We start from the raw sequence: 23,347 nt of genomic DNA, 5'->3' as shown, positions 1-23,347 counted from the left end.
CATCACTTTAATTGTGTCCTCAAGGAATACTTTGGGGGACACTTACTATTGGGGCTGCACTTAAAGTGTACCTAACCTTTTAACTATAATAAATAGTACAGTGTATGCACATGAGAAATAACTCTATTACTGGCCATTGTATCATTTGTATCTGGCATTTTTTAAGCAGTTTGTGCTTGCTAAATGTCTAGTTTGCAGTTCTCCCAGAGATGGTGGGTAGAGACCTAGCTGCCGTCCAATGTGCACTGAAAGCAGGGAAGAATATGTTTCCAAACCTTCTCTTACTCACTTAGTAGCAGCCCCAGAATCATGGAAGACATTACAGAGAAGTACTGACTTGTTGTACTGATATGGTTGTAAAAAAAAGCACTTGGGCTAAGATAAAAACATCCTATTTAACTTCAGCAGTCTTTGTCTGTGTGTCTCTCGCTCTGCTCCTACTCACTCCTCTCCCTATCCTCTCCATAGACTTGTATTTAGATGTGTAATACAGTCCATTTCTCACTGACAAGATATATTAGAAAGTTTCTTATGGTCATTTGTACTATTGATTTATGCAAAGTTGTGTGAAAAGTTAGTGATAATTTAAATTCTGAAATGATATATTAGTTAGATGCACAGGATGGTTGATGCACCAAACAGGGTGCTCTCAGTTTAGCAGCGTCACCCCGCTGCTAGAGGAAACAGAGATATAAAAGAGAGATAACTGGGCACACCTAAGATATTGGTAACCAATATTTATTAAGAAAACTTACAATGATTTAAAAATAGATCTAAACTGGGGATGTATAGTACCGAGGTATAGCTTGAATCACTGTCACACTATTAAGCAGCATACATAATATAAATTCTGCGTATTAGTGACTGGGATGAAGCTGAATTGGTCACCAACGGTGATTGATCAGACCTGACAGCCTCACTCCAGTCCCTGCATAGGCAGAAAAATACATAGGATATAAATTACATTTAATGAAAAAATAAGGTGAAATATAAAAACAGTAATATATTAGCGGTAAAATATATAATGATAATAATCCAGTGACAATGGAATAAAATCAGATACCAATAGAATATAAATCAGGTAACGGTAAAGTAAAAATGGAAATTCGTTGGTCCTGAAGGTTTCCAAATGTCCAAATGTGCCAAAGGTGCCCACAAGTTCATATAGCCGATATAAAGTGGCAAAGTGATGTTATATAGTATATTAGCAGCAGTAGAATAAGTTGGTTTATTCAGTCATTGAACCAGCGGCGTCCCGCTTTGGGTCTGAAATCAATCCAACAATAAGGCAATAGTACATAGAGGATCGTTCTTACCGATGCTGGAGGGTTCTCACAATTGAGAGAAACCTCTGCCGTCTGTCGAAACTTGATCCCGGTTTTACTGCAGTCGGGTAAAACTCACCGGGGATGCTGTGGATCACCTGTTAGCAGTCAAATCACTGCACGAGGTCCCGCTTGTTTGAATCCAGATGAAGTATCCCAACCTTCCGGGTAGAGGTTTCAGATCGGCTGTGTTTTATAAGTCGGTTCAGAATTGTTCCTTGGTAAAGTCAATGCGGTGCACTCGCATAAGATTATATTTGGGGGGTCAGACCAGACGCGTTTCGGGGTTAGAGTGTCCCCTTCCTCAGTGGCTGTAGAGTGTCCCCTTCCCTATGCAGGGACTGGAGTGAGGCTGTCAGGTCTGATCAATCACCGTTGGTGACCAATTCAGCTTCATCCCAGTCACTAATATGCAGAATTTATATTATGTATGCTGCTTAATAGTGTGACAGTGATTCAAGCTATACCTCGGTACTATACATCCCCAGTTTAGATCTATTTTTAAATCATTGTAAGTATTCTTAATAAATATTGGTTACCAATATCTTAGGTGTGCCCAGTTATCTCTCTTTTATAATTTAAATTCTGTTGTATTTAGCGCCCAATTTTGGCACTTTTTTTGCACAATGAGGGGCATTTATCAATGTCTTTATTCCACTATTGTGAGTCTGTGCACCATAATTGGCAACTTTTTCAGCTTCTTTTTTAGCCTATCGCGGCCCACCGGATTTACTTGCACCAGTTTCTGACTTTACTTTGTCATTATCAAAGGCCCTAAAAACAGTAGAGAAAAATATGTAGAGAGGAAAATATGGAATTAACCAAATTAGAAAAATTCATGTTACCACTTATCTAATCATTTTGTTTCCTTAGGACACAAAATTTAGAGGAAGCTGCAACCAGTTTACGGGAGCGTATTAAACACCTAGATGACATGGTTCACTGCCAACAAAAGAAAGTAAAACATATGATTGAAGAGGTGAGGGAAACCTAGATATAAGAATTGCTTGGAAAATTCTGAAGAATATTTTTGGCATCTGTGACATTTATTTGGTGGTCTCCTATATTAACAAAGAGTTCTGCTCCAATCAAAAGGGTATCCCATAAAAAATGTGGTTGTCCACTAGATACTTTTAGTACTGTAGTTGGTTGTTGACCACAGAACCACCTATAGCCGTTGCCTGTCCCAGATACTAACAGTGTCTCCTGGTATTCAGGAGGGATGAATTATATAACAACTGGACAGTCGCAAGAATAATATGAAGCACATATCAACACTAGCAGGTAAAGACACTGATATATGACAGGAACCGAATAATGATGGTAAATTAATGATGATGGAACACATGGATGAAGGAGTTTTCAGTCAGGTAAGTAAGCAGACAGATGATGATTATGGTCAGGTAATGAAGCAGATGGATGCAGATAACCAAAGATGAACAACCAGACCACATCTGACCTTAACTAACTCTCCGTGAATCTTTCCCTGTATCTATGTAAGAACACAGCGGTGAGAAAGAGATACAGGGTCACTTTGAGGACCACTGCCAACAAACTAAACCTGCTACCTATCCTCCTTCACTACTCTAGTTAGTAGATCTATGGGTATCCTTAGTATCAGCAGAAACCTAATCAGTAGACAAGGGGTAAATCCTTAAACAACTCAAAATTAATACATAGGAAGGTCCAACTGAAATGTTGCATTATTCTGAGCAAACAAAACAAACAGACGTCAGGGAAACTAAAATCACAGTCACTGATAAGCAGTCACTGTCTGATTTAAAGCCCTTGTCTGCCTCTGGGTTTGCATGCCGAGTCAGGGGCCTAATTGGCTTGGAGTCCAAACTCACTGATAGATTGACTAGTTGGCATGGCAAGGAATGTAGCTGGGTAAGTTTCTGACAATCTAACCCTAAACACTGCTCCTAACATCAACCCTATTGACCCTCAATGTCCCTATATATCCCGCTCGGTGCATACATCACTCAAATTAAGACCAGTTTTACTCTGCATCAAATTCAATTGAAGTAAATATCTACTATAGATAATACATATAGTGCAACTTTCAATAAAATGTTGTATTTTGAAGTCCATTTTTCTTGCGGTGAGTCAGATAATGATATCAGAAACAAATTCTTACTCCAGCATAAGAAGGAGTTTAATATAAACTATCAGATGTTAAAATTAATTCTCATCTTTGTTCTTTTTCATTTTAGATTGAGCTTTTAAAGAAAAAGGTCCACTACAAGGATTTACTTATCCAACAGCTTCTAGAAAGAATAGCAATGCTGGAAGGAGAGGTAAGAACAGAGCTGTTATTTGTACCATTACATTAGCATCGATTTAACAGGTCATCATAATAGGTCAGACATATTCATTGGTGGTACAGTAAACTGTTTCTATAAGTATCATTTTTATTCTCATTTACACTCATGTTAAAAGATGGACGGCATCATCCGGGCACAGGTGACTCTCCCGGTTAGGCAAAAAGTCAGTCACACAGTGTCTGGGCAGCCGGGTGAACTAGCATAACCACAGACTTAAAAATGTATGTTATTCTTCAACATATTTCCTCCTGTATTCACTGCTCAGTAATCCCTGTTGGATAACCTGCCAAGAGAAGTGAGGTGAAAGGAAACGACAACTTCCATGAGCACATGCCTGGTTCAGAAAATGATTGGACATTATTATATTTCATTCCTACTGTGCTATTAGCATGAAAAACTAAATACATACAGTGGATGTAAAAAGTCTACACACCCCTGTTAAAATGTCAGGTTTCTGTGCTGTAAAAAAATGAGACAAAGACAAATCATTTCAGAACTTTTTCCACCTTTAATGTGACCTATAAATTGTACCACTCAATTGAAAATCAAACTGAAATCTTTTAGGTGGAGGGAAGAAAACTAAAATCATGTGGTTGCATAAGTGCGCACACCCTCTTATAACTTGGGATGTAGCTGTGTTCAGAATTAAGCAATCACATTCAAAATCATGTTAAATAGGAGTCAGCATACACCTGCCATTATTTAAAATGCCTCTGATTAACCCCAAATAAAGTTCAGCTGCTCTAGTTGGTCTTTCCTGAAATTTTCTTAGTCGCATCCCAGCAAAAGCCATGGTCCACAGAGAGCTTCCAAAGCATCAGAGGGATCTACCGTAATTGATAAAAGATATCAGTCAGGAGGAGGGTACAAAAGAATTTCCAAGGCATTAGATATACCATGGAACACAGTGAAGACAGTCATCATCAAGTGGAGAAAATATGGCACAACAGTGACATTACCAACAACTGGACGTCCCTCCAAAATTGTTGAAAAGACGAGAAGAAAACTGGCCTGGGAGGCTACCAAGAGGCCTACAGCAACATTAAAGGAGCTGCAGGAATATCTGGAAAGTACTGGCTGTGTGGTACATGTGACAACAATCTCCTGTATTCTTCATATGTCTGGGCTATGGGGTAGAGTGGCAAGACGAAAGCCTTTTCTTACGAAGAAAAACATCCAAGCCAGGCTTCCAAAAGCATGTGGGAAAAGGTGTTATGGTCTGATGAAACCAAGGTTGAACTTTTGGGCCATAATTCCAAAAGATATGTTTGACACAAAAATAACACTGCACATCACCAAAAGCATACCATACCCACAGTGAAGTATGGTGGTGGCAGCATTATGCTTTGGGACTGTTTTTCTTCAGCTAGACCTGGGGCCTTAGTTAAGCTAGAGGGAATTATGAACAGTTCTAAATACCAGTCAATATTGGCACAAAACCTTCAGGCTTCTGCTAGAAAGCTAAACATGAAGAGGAACTTGTAAAACTAAAATGATGGGCGAGCACACTTCATTTGGATCATAAAGTACATAAAATTTAATTAAATCCAATATACGTGAACACGTGTGCATACATAAAATCAAGTCAATCAATTAAAATACCATAAAACCTAAATAGTATAAAACCTAAATAGTATACATAAAATAATACACTTTAAATAATGCCACGGTCGGATTATAAAGTTGAAAGGATGATTTTTTTCACAGTATGTTATAGTCTGATTGATGGTATTTGAACCGAAGTGCGTTAGAACAATTGATATCATATAGTATTGGGAATCCTCTTATTAAATGAAATATCTTAGGTCCTCCTATCCAGGAGATCTCTAATTACAGTTCTGTTTCACAGATATTTCACAATTGATATATGCTGATATTGTGACATCAATGTAGGTAGATGGTGTAAATATCCTACTTCAGTCTCTGGTCGACTGCATACACTGGAGTATTCCTATATGTTTCACAAACGTAGGGTGCCGATCTTATGCACCAGCTTGCTGAATAATATTGAACAGTCCCGTAATCACTGTGGATATTTGAGCTTATATGTAAAAGCTTCTTACCTCCCTCGTTGTGGACGATCTATTGCAAACTTGAGTCGGGCGGCGCGAGACACTGCCGGCATCTGGCTTGGTTCAGCTGCAGCTGACTTACCCAAGATCTCACGAGATTTCAAAGCGGGATTTCGTCCGACACGATGGAAAGGACACAGTGTATCTTCGGTATAGTTACGATTATTGTTAAAGTCCTTCAATCCAATTTTACAGCATGGCCATGCTTGCAGACGTGGAGGTGCTTTTATTACAGGTGTGCGATCCGGCCCATACGCGTTTCGGGAACTCTCCTTCCCTTCATCAGTGGGGTGGAGGAACTTCATCTTTCAGCATGACAACGACCCAAAGCATACATCCAAATCAATAAAGGAATGGCTTCACCAGAAGAAGATTAAAGTTTTGGAATGGCCCAGCCAGAGCCCAGACCTGAATCCGAATGAAAATCTGTGGGGTGATCTGAAGAGGGCTGTGCACAGGAGATGCCCTCACAATCTGACAGATTTGGAGTGTTTTTGCAAAGAAGAGTGGGAAAGTCTTGCCAAGTCAAAATGTGCCATGCTGATAGACTCATACCCAGACTCAAGACTGAGTGCTGTAATAAAATCAAAAGGTACTTCAACAAAGTATTAGTTTAAGGGTGTGCACACTTATTCAACCATATTATTTTATTTTTATATTTTTTCTTCCTTTTAAAATATTTCAGTTTTTTCAATTGAGTTGTACAGTTTATATGTCACATTAAAGATGGAAAAAGTTCTGAAATGATCTATCTTTGTCTCATTTTTTTACATCACAGAAACCTGACATTTTAACAGGGGTGTGTAGACTTTTTATATCCAATGTATATTCATTCTAATAGCTTAAAGAGGACCTTTCACAACTTCTGACATGTCTGTTTTATTAGTTTCATACATTCCCCATGTAATAGCAAATCTGGAACATCTATTCTTATGGCTTTATTTTGTGCTGTTTCTTTATTATTTCTACTAGAAGTTATGACTGAATTGCTAGCAGTCTGCAGTAAGGTTACATAGGGGAGGTAACCAGTTGGGGGTGTGTACCTGCACAGACTCACTCTATCCAATCAGTGCTGCCATTTTCAGACTGTGCAGGGACACCCCCCCAACTTGTTACCTCCCCTCTGTACCTTTACTGCAGACTGCTAGCAATTCATACATAACTTCTAGTAGAAATAATAAAGGAACGGCACAACATAGAGCCATAAGAATAGATGTTCCAGGATTGTTATTACATGGGGAATGCCTGAAGCTATTAAAGCAGACATGCCAGGAGTGGTGAAAGGTCCTCTTTAAGCTAGTAGAATGAATATATGTATTGAGTTTTTCATGCTAATAGCACAGTAGTGAGTGGTGAAAGGTCTTCTTTAACTACAGTAATGAACTTGCGTATAATATTCAGGGATTTTTCTAACATTATTAGTTCAATTTTTTTTGATTACACAGGGAGATGTCCTGCCAATAACTGAGCATCTTTAATCCTGATGAAAGATGTCCCTCAGCCGACAAACAAATGTTTTCTCATTTATTGGCTCATTAGTCATAAGAGCGTTCCTATGATTGCTCATTTCTTTTAATAGGTCCAAAAATTGTGCAGTATAATAGATGGCCATAGATATTAGAAATGTATCTGTAGATCATTGATAGATCCTGCTTATTTGACTACCATCTGCTACACATCTTATGGGTCTGACCACCACAGATACCCGCTTGTCAGCAGATCTCACCAAATGTAGCCAGCTCTCCCAGCTTAAACATACCCATGTTCAGTCATGGCTAAAGCTATCCATACATATAAGATAGCTGTCAGCTGCCCATTCAGACAACAGCTGCCACTCCCGAGAGATGAGGCTGCCGCCAGATGACTCTGGCAGCAGCCTATTTTTCTGAGAACTAAAAGATAGGGCAGCTAAAATTTAACTTGCCGAAATCCTATTTCTCCTGACACAGGGAGCAGACTGGAAGGCACAAGGGGAGGTCCTGGAAATGAGTGAAGAGGCGGACTTGGGCACTTGGGAGAGCTGGGCTTGGGCTCCTTGAACCGTTGTTCATGCCTAGCTGGGGACTTTGAACCTAATTAGCATTTTCTGGTGTTCAGAAAGATAAAGATATAGTTTTAATGATGGTAGACACAGCTACATTGCATTGGCTGAAGAGAGTGAAAGTAGGTGACAGATTCCCCTTAACTGATCACTAATATTGCTTCAACTTTGTAATTGACTTACATTAAAAATTCAGCCCCTGATCTCAGCTGATCAGACATGTCCTAAGGTATCTAATTAATCACTGCATTCCTACTGCCTCCCGCTAACAAGGCAATAAATCTTATTCTATTGGCAATGCTCTTCTAGTTTTTCTAAGCCAAATGTAATGCATTTGCACTAGTTCAATATTTGAAAATGTTTAGGTGTTAGTGAAGTTAATGTAGAGTGATACAGAAGATAATAACTATTATAATGTACACATGCTTTTCCATACAGCAAAGAATATATTCATAAAACAACTAAGTTCTCTGACTCCAGTCCCCTCGTCCGCAGTCAGTATCAAACTTGGGTTCACTCCTTATCAGGCGTGTAACACGTAATCATGGAGCCCATAGCAAAGCAAGTAAAGCTGCCCACTCTACAATAACTATTATCACTGAGAGTGTTAAAGAAAAGGAAAGATTATAATTCATTCCCCTTCTTGCCCTTTCAATGCTCTGCATTCCAATGTATACTACCCTCCTCCATTTCATTCCCCTTAGGCCTCATGCACATGGCCGTGCCGTTTTTTTGCGGTTCGCAAACCGCGGATCCGCAAAAAACAGAAGCCGCCCGTGTTGCCTTCCGGAACGGAACGGGCGCTGACAATATAAGTGCCTATTTTTGTCCGCAAAGCGCGGACAAGAATAGGACATGTTATATTTTTTTAACGGGGCCGCGGAACGGAGCCACGGATGCGGACAGCACACGGAGTGCTGTCCGCATCTTTTGTAGCCCCATTGAAGTGAATGGGTCCGCATCCGAGCCGCCAAAACGGCGGCTCGGATGCGGACCCAAACAACGGTCGTGTGCATGAGGCCTTATTCTCATTGTAGAGGCTCATGCACTTGGGCCTCCTTAGTTGGGACTGCTACCCTGGTAGTTATAACCATGATCCATAGGAAATAGACCATTGAGTCTTAAAAATCTGTTCCACATGGGGTAGTCTTCTGCTGGAGTCTTCTAACCAACAGTTTTTGTCAGAGCCTGAGCCCATGAGAAGACCTGTCCAGTGTTGCTCCAAGTAGGTGGTGAAAAAACTCTTATGTACAAGTATGGCAGTTAATCTGCAAAAATCTTTGTGGTGCATGATTTCCTTAAATGATTATGATGAATTAAGCTAATTAATTAATAGAAAGCTAGGAAGGTTTTACTGGCTTAAAGAGCTTGCATCCTTCTTGTGATTACTGGTACAGTACGTGTACTGCATACGTAGTGTGGGGGTTTTGCTCTGGTAGGCGGCGGTAGCGGTGGCAGTACAGAGGCTCAGGAGACAGGCTTTGTGTCCAAACCGTGCTCTTTTATTCATTCCAATGCATCACATCAAAAACTGTGCAATTCACACAATAGCAATGTTCAGAAACCCCACCTCCCACAACGGAGCCCCAAACGCTGCAGGCGTCTCTGTGCCTGTTCACAAAGTGATTGGTACTACACCTTGTCGTTGGGCAGGTTCGTCCAAGTTCATGTAAGGTAGACAGGTCACGTGTTGGCCTGGACAAGGGATTGCCTCCGGCCACAGGATCCCTTCTTTTGGTCCTTCTCTGCGCCTGCATCAGTTGGGCAGTCTATGTTAGACGGAGCGGACTACAGAGCTCAGCCCGACCCTTCGATCAGCCTCCCATACAGCTTCCTGCAGAGAGACAGGAGACCGCACTACATTTAATTACTAGGAGGCACAAGAAGTTGGTGCTGCAATCATCTGATACAGAGATCCAACTGTTTTGTGTCCTCATAGGACAGCCCAGGACCACAGCTAGATAGCAGGAAGTAAACTACTCTAAAGGAATCATCACTGCAGGCTCCAAAGAGCAGGAGTGGACTGGCCATAGACCCCATAAAGAAACTTTCTGGTGGCCAATGCCCAGAGGGCCGCCAGAGCCCTCCTCATGGCTGCCGGCCAGGTACATAAGGATCTGATGCTCTCAGTATTAATTTAGGATCATCAAGTCCCTATGCACCTGACTGGTGGCACTGTACTATTTGGTTCTGCTGAGGCAGTACTTTGTGCTGCACTGTGGTATTTGGTTCTGCTAGGGTAGTATTTTGTGCAACCCTACGGTATTATAGCCCCTGCCTACTTTTGTTGGCCATGCCTATTTGTGTTGACCCTCCTTCTGTCAATTTGGACCTGCCGAAAACATGGAGGCCACATTTAGGTTTTTTTCCGCTTTAAGTTTCCAGTCCACCCCTGCTAAAGAGGATACAAGGATTTTGGGATCCATGTAAAATGGATGGATTTGTACATATTTATTTGTGAACGTGATACTGATTAAGCAACACGCAGATACTGAGACAGTAATTCTTTTCCACTGACATGCATTCTGTCTTCTGGCTATATATCTGATTTCCATACTTAATGTGGATGTTCCTGTGTTGTAGACAAGCATATTGCTGCAAGTATTCACTTATTAGTAAAACTTTTTAAGAATGCCTTTACCTTGATTAGGCTTTGCACAGCAGGATATTAAATGACTTTGAAGAGTTCTGTATTATTCAGTACCTTGGTATCTCACTCAAGCTATTGCTATAATCGTAAAATGCACACAGTCCTTCCCCTAGAGTTATATTAACTTGCATGGCATGTTATGAGAATGCAATTTTACGTGACAATGCAATACCGATTATTCTTTATCCTTAGATTAAAAAAAAGGTTCAACCCCTAAATTGGTGAAAACTGCATGAAACTCACATGTGAAGTTATGCTTATATTGCGTGTCATTATTAGTACAGTGTGTGGCAGGACTGCATCACAAGACCTTGCATGAGATAAACCGCACTGGAGCCCCAGATTTGGTTGTTCTTGACATGACTACAGCATAGGGTGGTGGCAAGATGCAGAACTCCTGGACATTGTATGGCATTACAATACAGGGTAGAATGTAAAGCAATCATGGGTGGCAGGTTACAAAACTTAGTCACCTCATCATCATTACCTGACAATCCATTGTGTTTGTAACTGTAGAGAAGGAAGAATTTTAGAGTGACTATGGCTCATCATGAGTTGCCACATCAAAATTTAAAAAGAAAACTGTCAGCTCTCCTGACATGTTTGTTTTAGTAACTGTTTGCAGTCTCCATGTAATAACATACAATTATGGAGCATGATTTCATATAATTCTATGTTGTGCCATTCCATTTTTGTCCCTACTATAACCTTCTGAATCAATTGTTAGTAGGGTTGAGCGAAAGTTCGGGTTCGGTGTTCGGCTATTTTATGGTGCTTTTTGAAAGGCTGCAGAGCAGCCAATCAACAAGCATTTAACTCTATGCCCTTAGAAGCCATCACAACCATGCCTACTAATGGCATGGCTGTGATTGGCCAGTGCAGCATGTGACCCAGCCGCTATATAAGCTGGAGTCACGTAGCGCTGCACGTCACTCAGCTCTTACTAGTGTAGGGAGAGGATGCTTCTGCTGTGAGGGAGAGAATAGGAAAGAATGTTTAATCAGAAGTGCTTGTTAATTCAGCTATCTACCTAGATTTGGTTTTGTGGGTGCAGTGCACAATCTATTTACCCTGCCCCGAGCCCAGTGACAGAGAAAAATAACTTTTATCCGTCTGTTAGTTAGGTTGGCGGCGGTGGCCATTTTATGCAAGCTCAGTGCACCAGCACTGCATATGTGCTTTTGTGACATTCAAATCCAAGCTTAAAATACTGCAATAATAATCTGGGTTTTAAAAAACACCCATTTTTGGCAATACCCTCCATCTTGGGCCTCTGCCGCATTAGTCAGTGTGCAATTTAAGCTAGAAATACAGCTATAATTTTCTGGGTTTTAAAAAATACCCTTTTCGGGCAAAATACTCAATATTACAGCCCTTGCTGCATCTGTACTTGTGAAATTCAAGCGTTATATACTGCTGTCATATTCTGTTATTCAAAAAAACACCCATTTTGGGCAAAATACTTAATTTGTGGCCTTGTCTGCCTCTGTCAGTGTGAGATACACGCTTTAGATACTGCTGTGCTATTCTGGTAGAAAAAAAAACACCCATTTTGGGCAAAATACTTAATTTGCGGCCTTGTCTGCATCTGTACGTGTGAGATAGATGCTTTAGACACTGTTGTGCTATTCTGCTATTAAAAAAAAAACTATTTTGGGCAAAAAACTTAATTTTGAAGCCTTTGCTGCATCTGTAATTGTGAGATACACCCTTCAGATACTGTTGTTCTAATCTGCTATAAAAAAAAACACCTATTTAGGGCAAAAATCTTAATTTTGCAGCCTTTGATGCATCTGTCATTGTGAGATACACTGTCACGGGTAGAGTCACGGGAATCAAGATAGAGCGGAGGTGCACCTCCTAAGCTGCCACCCGGTCCCCTGTCCCTGCCTACTTGCACCACCCGCCCTAGGTGACGGAGCGCAACTGGGCGACAGTCCCTAACCTACTAAGTGCAAGCAGAGAGAAAGAGACAGCAGGAAAGAGGACAGCCACTGAAAAGTAACAATAAGCGGACAAGAGGTAGAACAAAAACAGAAGGCGAGGCGGGTCAACTAGCCGAGATCAGTCCAGGAGGTCAGGTCAGAACAAGGGAAGAGGCAAAGTCAAATCTGTAAACAAGCCGAGGTCAAAATCCGAGAGGTAGCGTCAAGGTACAGGGAGCAGGCAGAAGAGGTGTCAAGAGGCGGATCGAGGTTCAATTCCAGAGGTAGCTTAATAACAATAAAGTACACAGCCTATACATACACCCTTTAGATACTGTTTCTATATTATTTTATTAAAAAACACCCATTTTGGCCAAGATCCTAAATTTGAGAAATACGAGGAGAGCGTCAAATAAGGGATGTGGCCCTGGTCGTGGTACTGCTGGTGGAGCTCCTGTTGCAGGGAGAGGACGTGGTCGATCTGTGCCAGCTACATGCACAAGTGAAACACCTTCCTCAGGTGCGAGTAGGCGGTATTTAGTCAGGCCTAATGCGGCTCTACGAATGGTGAAGCCAGAACAAGTACAGGCGATAGTAGATTGGGTTGCTGACAGTGCCTCCAGTTCCTTTTCATTGTCTCCCACTCAGTCTCCTGCTGAAAGATCAGAGTTGGCACCTGCAGCTGATATCCATCAGTCTTTCACCTCACCCCCTTGCAAATCAGCCAAGCAGTCTGAGCCCCAAGTCATGCAGCAGTCTCTTCTGCTTTTTGATGACTCTGCTAGCAGGCTTTCCCAGGGCCATCCACCTAGCCCTGCCCCAGAAGTGGAAGAGATTGAGTGCACCGAAGCCCAACCACTTATGTTTCAAGATGAGTACATGGGAGGACCACCGCAGCATGTCTGATGACGAAACACAGGTGCCAACTGCTGTGGCTTTCGAAAGTGTGCAGACCGACAAGGAGGGCAGGGGTGAAGACTGGGTGGAAGATGATGTGAAGGACGATGAGGTCCTCAAGCCCACATGGAATCAAGGTCATGCGAGTGACCTGTTTAGTTCTGAGAAAGAGGCGGTGGTCGCACAGAGCCACCAGCACAGCAGAAGAGGGAGCAGGGTGCAAAAGCAGAGTGGCCATCCCCTAGACAGTACGCCTGCTACTGCCCACTGTAGCAAGGGACCGAGCACACCAAAGCCAGCTCCAAGGAGTTCCCTGGTGTGGCAGTTCTTCAGACAATGTGCTGATGACAAGACATGAGTGGTTTGCACGCTGTGCATTCAAAGTCTAAGGCGAGGCATAAACATTCTCAACCTGAGCAAAACCTGCATGACCAGGCATCTTAGTGCAAAGCACGAGCTGCAGTGGAGAAGACACCTCAAAAACCAAGAAAGGTTTCTGGCTCCTCCTGCTTCCTTTTCTGCTGCAGTCTCGGCCTCTTCATCCACCTCTGGAGTGACAGTGGCACCTGCCACCCGCAAACAGAGGATCTTCCAGCAACACCACCACCTGGGTCACCAAGCATCTCCACAATGTCCCACGGAAGCGTTCAGCTCTCCATCTCCCAAACACTGGAGCGGAAGAGGAAGTACCCCCCTACCCACCCGCGATCCCTGGCCCTGAATGCCAGCATTTCAAAATTACTGTCCTTTGAAATGCTGTCATTCCGTCTGGTGGAGACGGAGAGTTTTAAAAGCCTTATGGCGGTGGCTGTCCCACAGTACGTCGTGCCCAGCCGCCACTACTTCTCCAGGTGTGCCATCCCTTCCCTGCACAACCAAGTGGAGGACAAACTCAGGTGTGCACTGCGCAACGCCATCTGTGGCAAAGTCCACCTAACTACGGATACGTGGACCAGTAAGCACGGTCAGGGACATTATATCTCCATAACAGCACACTGGGTAAATGCAGTGGCAGCTGGGCCTGAGGCGCATAGCAGTTCGGCGCATGTCCTTCCACCACCGAGGATTGCAGGCGCTTCAGTTTGCCTCCTGTTGCTTCCTCCTCCTACTCCTCTTCCTCATCCTCTACCGGCTCTTCATCCAGTCAGCGTAACACCTTAACCACCAACTTCAGCACAGCCAGGGGTAAACGACAGCAGGCAGTTTTAAAACTTATCTGTTTGGGGGACAAACCCCACACCGCACAGGAGCTGTAGACAGGCCTTGAACAACAGACCGATGAGTGGTTGGTTGGTGCCAGTGAGCCTCGAGCCTGGCCTGGTGGTGTGCGATAATGGACCAAATCTCGTAGCAGCTCTGGGACTAGCCGGTTTGACGCACATCCCTTGCCTGGCGCATGTGCTGAATTTGGTGGTGCTTAAAAATTACCCCGATATGTCAGAGCTGCTGCACAAAGTGCGGGCCGTCTGTACGCACTTTCGGCATTCTCACCCTGCTGCTGCTCGACTTCGGCCTTCCCGCTCACCGCCTCATATGTGACGTGCCCACAAGGTGGAACTCCACCTTGCACATGCTGGCCAGACTGTGCGAGCAGCAGCAGGCCATAGTGGAGTTTCAGCTGCAGCACGCACGGGTGAGTAGCTCTGCGGAACAGCACCACTTCACCACCAATGACTGGGCGTCCATGCGAGACCTGTGTTCCTTGTTGCGCTGTTTTGAGTACTCCACCAACATGGCCAGTGCCGATAACGCCGTTCTCAGCGTTACTGTCCAACTTCTATGCCTCCTTGAAAAAACGCTGCTGGCGATTATGGAAGAGGATGTAGCATAGGAGGAGGAGGAGGAAGATGAATCATTTTAGTTTTCCGGCCAGTCATTCACAAGTGGCTCCGAGGTTGGGTTCCTGCACCCACAAACACCAGGTACACAATTGTCCAGCCAGGGCACAGTTCTGGAGGATGATGAGATGGAGGATGAGGAGGAGGAGACTGAGGAGGAGGAACCATGTTCACAGCAGGGTGGCACCCAAACCAGCTCATGGCCATCACTGGTGCGTGGCTGGGGGGATACAGAGGACACAGATGATACACCTCCCACAGAGGGCAGCTTTTCGTTGCCTCTGGGCAGCCTGGCACACATGAGCGATTACATGCTGCAGTGTCTCCGCAACGACGCCGAGTTGCCCACATTCTAACTTGTGCTGATTACTAGGTGGCCACGCTGCTGGATCCCCATTACAAGGAGAATGTACCGTCCTTAATTCCGTCACTGGAGCATGATCGTAAGATGCTCGAGTACAAGCGCACGCTGGTAGACGCGCTGCTGGTGGCATTCCCACGTGACAGCAGGGGCACAATGGAAGCACAATGCGAAGGCAGAGGAGGATGAAGAGGTCGCCAATGCAGCTGGGGCACCACCAGCACCTCAGAAGGCAGGGTTAGCATGGCCGAAATGTGGAAAAGCTTTGTCAGCACGCCACAACAACCAGCACCACCAGCTGATATGGAACGTCTTAGCAGGAGGCAGCATTTCAGCAACATGGTGGAGCAGTATGTGTGCACACGCCTACACGTACTGAATGACGGGTCTGCCCCCTTCAACTTCTGGTTCTCCAAATTGGGCACATTGCCTGAGCTTGCCCTTTACGCCTTGGAGGTGCTAGCCTGCCCTGCAGCCAGTGTATTGTCTGAACGTTTGTTTAGCACGGCTGGAGGGGGTTATAACAGGTTATATTTCCAAATGTTTTGGGGGTACCCTAATTTAAACAATAAACAAAAAAATGTAAACCAAAAACCAGTGTTGGCTACCTCCGCCTCCTCAACCTCCTACTCCATATGGACCTTGTCCTCCAAGATCAAGATTTATTTTTATTTTTACGTATTTTATGTTATTTGAAGTCATTTCCGGATCCACATTTGTTTGCAGAGCACTTGCCATGCTCTTAATCACATTTTGCTGCCATTTGCAGCCCTCTAGCCCTTTCCATGACTTTTTTTACAGCCATTTTAGTGCTCAAAAGTTTGGGTCCCTATTGACTTCAATGGCGTTCAGGGTCAGGTTCGGATCCCGAACTCGAACTTTTTTGTGAAGTTCGGCCGAACCCGTCAACCCCGAACATCCAGGTGTCTGCTCAACTCTAATTGCTAGTAGTCTACAATAAATGTCTAACTGGGTGTTATCAGTTAGGGGTGTGTCCCTCCACAGTGTGGCTACACTGATTGGATAGTGTCACAATGTGCAGGAACATCCCCCCAACTGGTAATATCTAGATGGACCTTTACTGCAGACTGTTAGCAATTTATTCATAAAATTCTATTAGAAAATGCAAGTAGTTACTAAAACAGACATGTCAGGAGATGGTGACAGGGATGGCTGCCAATGTGATGTGCAAACTTTTCTGACCAAATACTTCCAGCTGTACACTGAATACTTGCTGTGCCTATTGATGACATTCTGTAAACTATGCCTATGAGGGTAGGGTATAGACAATTATAGCAGCATGCTGAGTTAATTTGAAAAAGCATTGAAGCGGTTTTTCTACAATCTGTATCATTTTCGATAGGGCTTCCGTCACAAGACCATTTCAGAACAATGGAAATCTATGGGCATATTCACATGTCTGTTTTTGTTGGTCGAGTCCTATTTTGCCTGTTATCACAGACCGACAGCCCCCATACAATTGTTTTTTTAGAAAGCATCCGTTAAAAAAAATTGTATTTTTTTTTGCCTGTTATAACTGTGGTTTAATAAAATAGGATTATATCAGGGCTCCATTTTCTATCATATGCTGAAACAGTATAAGCAGGGGCGGTCTGGCCGTAGATGCTACAGGGAATTTTCCTGGTGGGCCAATGCCAACACCCGAGTCTTCTCACTGCTGCTGGACAGGTACATACTACTGGGGGAACTATAGGGGTCATTATTAGAGGAAGACCAGGCAGCATGCTGAAGGTAGGTCTGGCTTGGCGTGGCCCACATCTTACCTCCTAAGCCCCCGCTCTATATCCATATTAGAGACAATTGGAGGAGGACAGAATGTGGCAGCTATTGATGGCCACCTCAGAGGGACAGCACCTGGGGAGGTATTTTGTGCTGCACTGTGGTATTTGGTTCTGTGGGATGGTATTCTGTGCTGCACTGTGGTATTGCTCACCCTGCCAACTTGAATTGGCCCCATCTACTGTACTTGTGTTGCCCCATTCTGTCAACTAGGATCCACCTACAACATTGGGGTCACTTTTATTTAGTTGTGTTCTATTTTAGAATAATGAATTACAAGATAAGATGGAATACCTGATGGCAAATCAACCAAAGGAAGCCCCAGAAACCAAAGATGCTTCAACTTCCTGCGAACCTCCACAAATGTAAGTAATAGACACCTGGTGACGATCAGAGAGTATTGTGAGCACGCTGCGTGACTGTGAATATAAAGGAAGGGGAGTGGAGGAGCTGATCCTGCTTTGATGATAATGAGATGACTGCTTTCCCTGCAGTACAAAAGCACAAACTGAAAAGTAACAGCTAGTGTGTCAGCCTATTATGATGGCTCAGTGGCCAGTGGGAAAGCTTCAATTTCACTTAGGGCCACAAAAAGGCCCAGTTATTTTTTGAATGTCACTCTCCGCAGAACCTGACAAAGTCTTTAGCCATTTAGATGTCCTGTTTTAGAATATTTTAGTTTTTTTTTTTACTTTATCTGTAGATAGCATTTTTACCCAGAACATAACAGAGAAGAAGAATGAGAAAAGCAGGATCATAAACCAGACGTACTGGCTTTTCACAAAGCCATGAAATGTTTATTCTATGTTTATTGCATTCCTTTCCTTAAACTAGTGTCTTGCCTATTACAATCAATATTATGCTAGTAAACATTTTTAAATGCCACTCCTTGTTTCAGCATATATTTATTTTATCAGAGCTTGTTGTGGAATGGCATGAATGCATTACAAAGTTTTTGGCTTTTAAGACTACATGTGCGCAAATACCATGTATGACTTGTAGTAAAAGAGTTGTTTGACCAAAAGGAAAAGGTTGTGTGTGTAAAACAATATTATAGTGGCACCCTCCTTATGAAGGTCCTGCCGATCCAGCATCTCCTGTCTCCAATGTTTCTGTTCCCTGGCGTACCGGAAGTGATGTGCGATTCCCACTTCTGCAGTCAATCACTGGCCTCAGTGGTCACACGTGCAAAAACAGCAGGTCACTGCAGAGGCTCGCTGGTCAAGTGTCGTTCTTGCTCATGTTACTGCTGAGACCACGGCGTGACTGCAGCGGTCACGTGGCTGAGAACAGCACATCTTCAGGAATGGCAGGAACTGGAGCCACAGCATTAGATTGGTGGAGCTTCAAAAGCTGCGTGACTTTTTAAAAAAAATTATGTCCCACTGTTCCTCCAGCCTCTGCTTAGTTTGATTTTTTTTGGTCAGGCATACCCCCTTAAGGGGGTTGTCCAAGATAAATAAGTACTTCCCCAGCATTATTATAATAAATGCAATAAGGTAACAAAGTTATACTTACCACCTTTCTCCCCTGCTCCTTCCAGCGCTGTGCTCTAGTCCTGCAGTGCTGAGGTCATCTTCCTGGCTGCAGTGGTGACCTTCTGTACACATTTCATTACTGTGCAGCCAATCACTGACCTCAGCAGTGTACCTCACATTTCTGCTGAGACCAGTAATTGGCTGCAGCGGTGACGTGGTGTGTGGAACTTAACCACCGCTGCACTTGTTATTTTATTATATTTATTACCGCTGTGTAAGTACAGTATTTATTTAACGTGGGCAACCCCTTTAAGCCTTACTAAGTCAGAGATTTGCAATAGGCGCATACATACTGCATAGTTTTGCTATAGACAATAACTAAAACAGTACTGCTACTATTCTACTTGGTAATAAATAGGCTTTCTGAACAATATCAATGTATTCTGATGTTTTATCTTTTCCCTGTCCCAAAAGCTGGATTTTACAGATGTTGTAACCTAAATGCTACCTTCTCTCCCCTTGTTACTCAGGGAAACAGTACAGCCCCAGCAACCGCGGATAGTATTGTCAATTACTCAGTCCAGTAAGAAACTGTATAACTACGACCCAGAGGTAGGCAGGTAAGGACACTATATTAGCTGACTAGGAAACACTGAGTAAACACTTGAGATGACCATCTGATCTAAATATCAATACAGGTATGTATATACTGTGTTAGAGTGCATGCACATCCATTGCGCCATTCAAACGGCGGACACAGTGGAACACAGTACCAGTGCTAGGACCCCCAGTGACCAGGCACTTTCCTGTGGCTAGGGGATTAATCGATTACGGAACGACCCCTTTGACTCATGACCTTTTCAATATTAACACAGAAGCAAAAATGCCTTTTCTATTGTATCTCGAAGGTCAATGATGGTTTGTAACATTTGTGTTCTTTATTACCACGCACACAGCTTTTCCTGTGAATAGCAGTACTGTTTCAGTTCTAGTCAGATGCCATAGTATCATTTTACATGTTCATCAAACCGTTGTATTGTGCTACACCTTTGTACAATTAAGTATGAACCGTGCCTTTGGTAACCTTATGTTCTAAGGACCCCTGGGTATAATGTAGCAAGAACAACATCCTGTTCTCTTCACTGTAGTAAGCAATGTTAACAAAGCTTCAAATGGTCCCACCCAAAACTGCTTGACATGTGTTTCTTTACTCAGATTGTCGGAGACCGTAGTTCCCATTGTATGTGGTAATGGAAAAACTGTGTGGAAAAATCTGATCATTTCAGTGCTGTGTATTTTCTCTTAACAGTGATCCATCGAATTCACCTGCAAGTATAAACACTACTGAGTAAGTTTTAATTTATACTGAAGAATATGTACAAAATATCAGCATAGGACTCTGCACTGAAACACAAGGTGTAATCTAGGGGGGCTTGTTTCACTAATATATATATAAGGGTACGGTCACACGATCAGATTTCTTTATGCAGTTTTAAAAGCCAAAACTAGGAGTGAATTCAAAATAGAGGAGTCATATGTGATCGTTATATTTTCTCTCCTTTTAAGATCCACTTTATGATTGTGGCTTACAAAACTGCATCAAGAAACCTGATTGTGTGGCTGTACCCAATTTCCTAGAAATGGTGTGCATCTTTCATAGTGTATGACCATGGTGGCCACTATGGACCTCAAGGACCATATGTGGCTTGAAGGCAGCTACCCAACTTCACGAGAAACAAGAGCTAAGTCTAGTTGTGGATGGGATAAGTGCTTTATTGGGGCACTGTGGCTGCCACATTTGTTTGGGTAATGTTTTGGCAGTAACTAGCAAGTGAGCATGGTGATATGATTGGAAATATTTTCTACCATAATTGAGGATCCTGAATCGTGGCTAGCCATTTCTGTGCTCCAAAAATCCAGTGACTCGGCCCCCAAGGTCTATGATATCAGCAACAACTTTAACCAAAAATTAAAGAGATTGTCTCCAAAAGGCAACCATTTTTGCTACTGAAAATGAGCAGCTGATAGGTGCTGATCCAGTTTTAGATGAATAGCCATCCATGTAATACATGGAAGTGTAGGTCCACCAGAGTGAAAGCCTTTTTTTGTTAGCAGACCTCCGCTTTGACTCATAGAAGAGGGTCCAAAGCAAGGGATCCTCTCTGTGAAGTCCATATGCTCTGATAGGACTTATGGAAATGATCTAGCTTAGGTTTATATGGCATGATTTTGCAATATGTAAATTTGCCATGATTGGTATGATGACTGTGAAGAATTGTATTTCTAATCCACACATCCATCAATATAATGCAAGTGATTACTGATTACAGTCTAACAATGGAGGATCATGCATTCTTCTACAGACAATTACAAACCATGTGGTAGCAGAGATTTTCATCTGTAGTTATTATACAAGTATTATATAACTACAGTCTCCCCCTCCTTTTCATAGGAGCGATGACTGCCAAGGAAACGGCATCGAACCCGACTCCAAAAGACCTCCTCAGAGATCATACACCCCTTACATGAGAGTCCTAGAGCTAAGTATGAAGAATAAAGTGTCCTAAGTTCAAGATTACTGAAGAGGAAGAAAAACATTCCACAGAAACCTCTTTCCTTCGGCATTCAGACTCCAGCGCAATGCAATATGGCACGTGCAAGCAATAGCAGCAAGACCGTTTTACAGTATCAAAAGCTGTGATTTTGGATAAGGTGCTAAAATGATCTGAAAAACATCACAATGGGATCTGAAGGCTGCCTGGCATTTTAGCTCCTAGTGTATAACTTGCCGATCCAGGTATGGATCGGTAACAAGAAATAACCATTTGCAGCACTCCACTTTGGGTCTGGAATATTTGTCTCTGTCAGCACTACATTGATCTTTTATGTAAATGCATTTCACTGTGAGATTTCTCTATACACTATCTATAGCTGCACTGCATACTTTATTACTGCACTTACTACTATTCAACTCCTGATCAAGAGTGACTTACCACATTACCACACCTCAACCCTTCGAGCAATAGGGAGCTCTCAGACATGCTTTCCATGCACAATCAATATTAGAACTGATGCAAGAAGCATGGCAGAGCTCATTATAGGGGTTTTCATGGACAATAAAAAAAAAAAATGGGCCAATGTTAAAAATAGAAAAAATTACTCACTTCCACCACTCTTCTGCCATACTGACACTGCTCCGTTCCTGGCCATGAAAGGCCAGCTCAGCCACTCAATGGCTGAGGTGGGTCACCACTAAATTTCTCCCTGGAAAACTAATTTAATTTAACATGGTAAAAATATGGTTAAAATAGTCTTATGAAGATGAACTGGCCCGGGGATGAGTTGATTGCCATGGGTCTAGCTTCTGAAACCACTGACGATCAGCTGTTATAACAGGAGACATTGCAGCCATTACATTTAGTATTACATTGCGCCATTAAAATTAACTATCTGCCACTGATTCTTAGCGGCTCTCTGCACTGACTCCTAAATAGGAGACAACCCCTTTAAGCCAAGAACGGTTGGAATGTCTAACTTTATACAGAACATATGTGAACGTTGCATCTTTATGGAACTCATGTGCCTTATTAACATTATATTATAGTTGTGTAACAATAATAATGTATAAGAATATGCAATTAAACTGATTCTTTAAACTTCAGGTCAAATGCTCTTCTCACAAGAGTCATATTTACTATATTTATATTGTTTTATGAATCACTGCCTAAAATCAACTGCAATAAGACCTGTATATATGCAGATAGCTCTGCCTTAAAGGGGTTCTCTGGGAATTAAGACAATTAAAATACTTAAATATTACTTTATTATAAATATACCTTTCATTAGTTATAATGGCTTGTCTTGTCTGGGGAGCAATCATCAGGGGAAATAAAATGGCCTCTGGCCTATTAGTACACACAAAACCTGTCCTAATCACACAGAGGACACGTTCGCAACACCGAGCTAAAGAGCTGCCTCCTCCACCTCTCCTACGCTCAGAGATTATGGTCCTGAATAGAGTTTAATATGAGTGCAACGTGCGCCTATCCCCAGGGCCTCTATATCGCGTCCCAGGTGTAGTAGGAATGCCGAGTGGTGTAGTGCGGCCTAAATGTCTCTTTATGTGTCACGATGCTCCTACCTGGATACTGCTGGACCCCAGGCTTTAGCTCTTAAGCAATGAAAAGGGGAATAATTGAGGGGATTTGAAAGAACTTGAGTCCAGACCTTGAGATGAAGTTCAACAGCAGCTTTACTTTGAATAAACGTTTCTTACAACAGATTTCAGGCTATGTCTTGGCTCCTGCAGGCTTTAGCATTAAACTGTCAGGCAAACTCAACTCTGCCATATTTTTCTCTTTGACTCTGCTGTACTGACAAGCTTAAATAGTATCTTTGCTTTCTTCTTGATGCTGCACTTTCTCTCTGTAGTCTGACTCTAGGTTATGCCAGGGAACTTTCCACCTGGCTCCTGAAGCTTTAGGCTTCTGCCTCCATAACCAACAGAGCTTAGGGTGCTCTGTTGGTCATGGAGGCAGAAGCCTACAGAGCTTAGGGTGCTCTGGCTGGCGTGGGCAAGTCCAGCAGAGACGTGCCCCTGCACACCCTGTCCCTTGCTGGGTAAACTACACCA

The 23,347-nt window shown here is 42.9% G+C and overlaps 1 protein-coding gene across 2 annotated transcripts in view; it reads left to right on the top strand.

Moving 5' to 3' along the window:
- The window catches only part of LOC120985766 (myocardial zonula adherens protein), a 132,879-nt gene extending 110,025 nt beyond the window's left edge, over positions 1 to 22,854 (top strand). The window contains exons 12-17 of one of the 2 annotated variants that reach the window (XM_040413889.1): positions 2,199 to 2,304; positions 3,542 to 3,625; positions 17,501 to 17,601; positions 19,245 to 19,334; positions 20,024 to 20,062; positions 21,167 to 22,854. In XM_040413889.1, the coding sequence (XP_040269823.1) occupies positions 2,199 to 2,304; positions 3,542 to 3,625; positions 17,501 to 17,601; positions 19,245 to 19,334; positions 20,024 to 20,062; positions 21,167 to 21,281 (535 nt within the window). In that variant the 3' untranslated portion in view covers positions 21,282 to 22,854. The remainder of the gene's footprint in view (positions 1 to 2,198; positions 2,305 to 3,541; positions 3,626 to 17,500; positions 17,602 to 19,244; positions 19,335 to 20,023; positions 20,063 to 21,166) is intronic. The other variant, XM_040413891.1, reaches the window with a different exon arrangement.
- The last annotated feature ends 493 nt before the right edge of the window (positions 22,855 to 23,347 follow it).

The sequence above is a fragment of the Bufo bufo genome, chromosome 1, assembly GCF_905171765.1.
Source record: "Bufo bufo chromosome 1, aBufBuf1.1, whole genome shotgun sequence".
Lineage (NCBI taxonomy): Eukaryota > Metazoa > Chordata > Amphibia > Anura > Bufonidae > Bufo > Bufo bufo.
The sequence above is the reverse complement of the archived record's forward strand: the minus strand, read 5'-3'. Positions and strand labels throughout refer to the sequence as shown.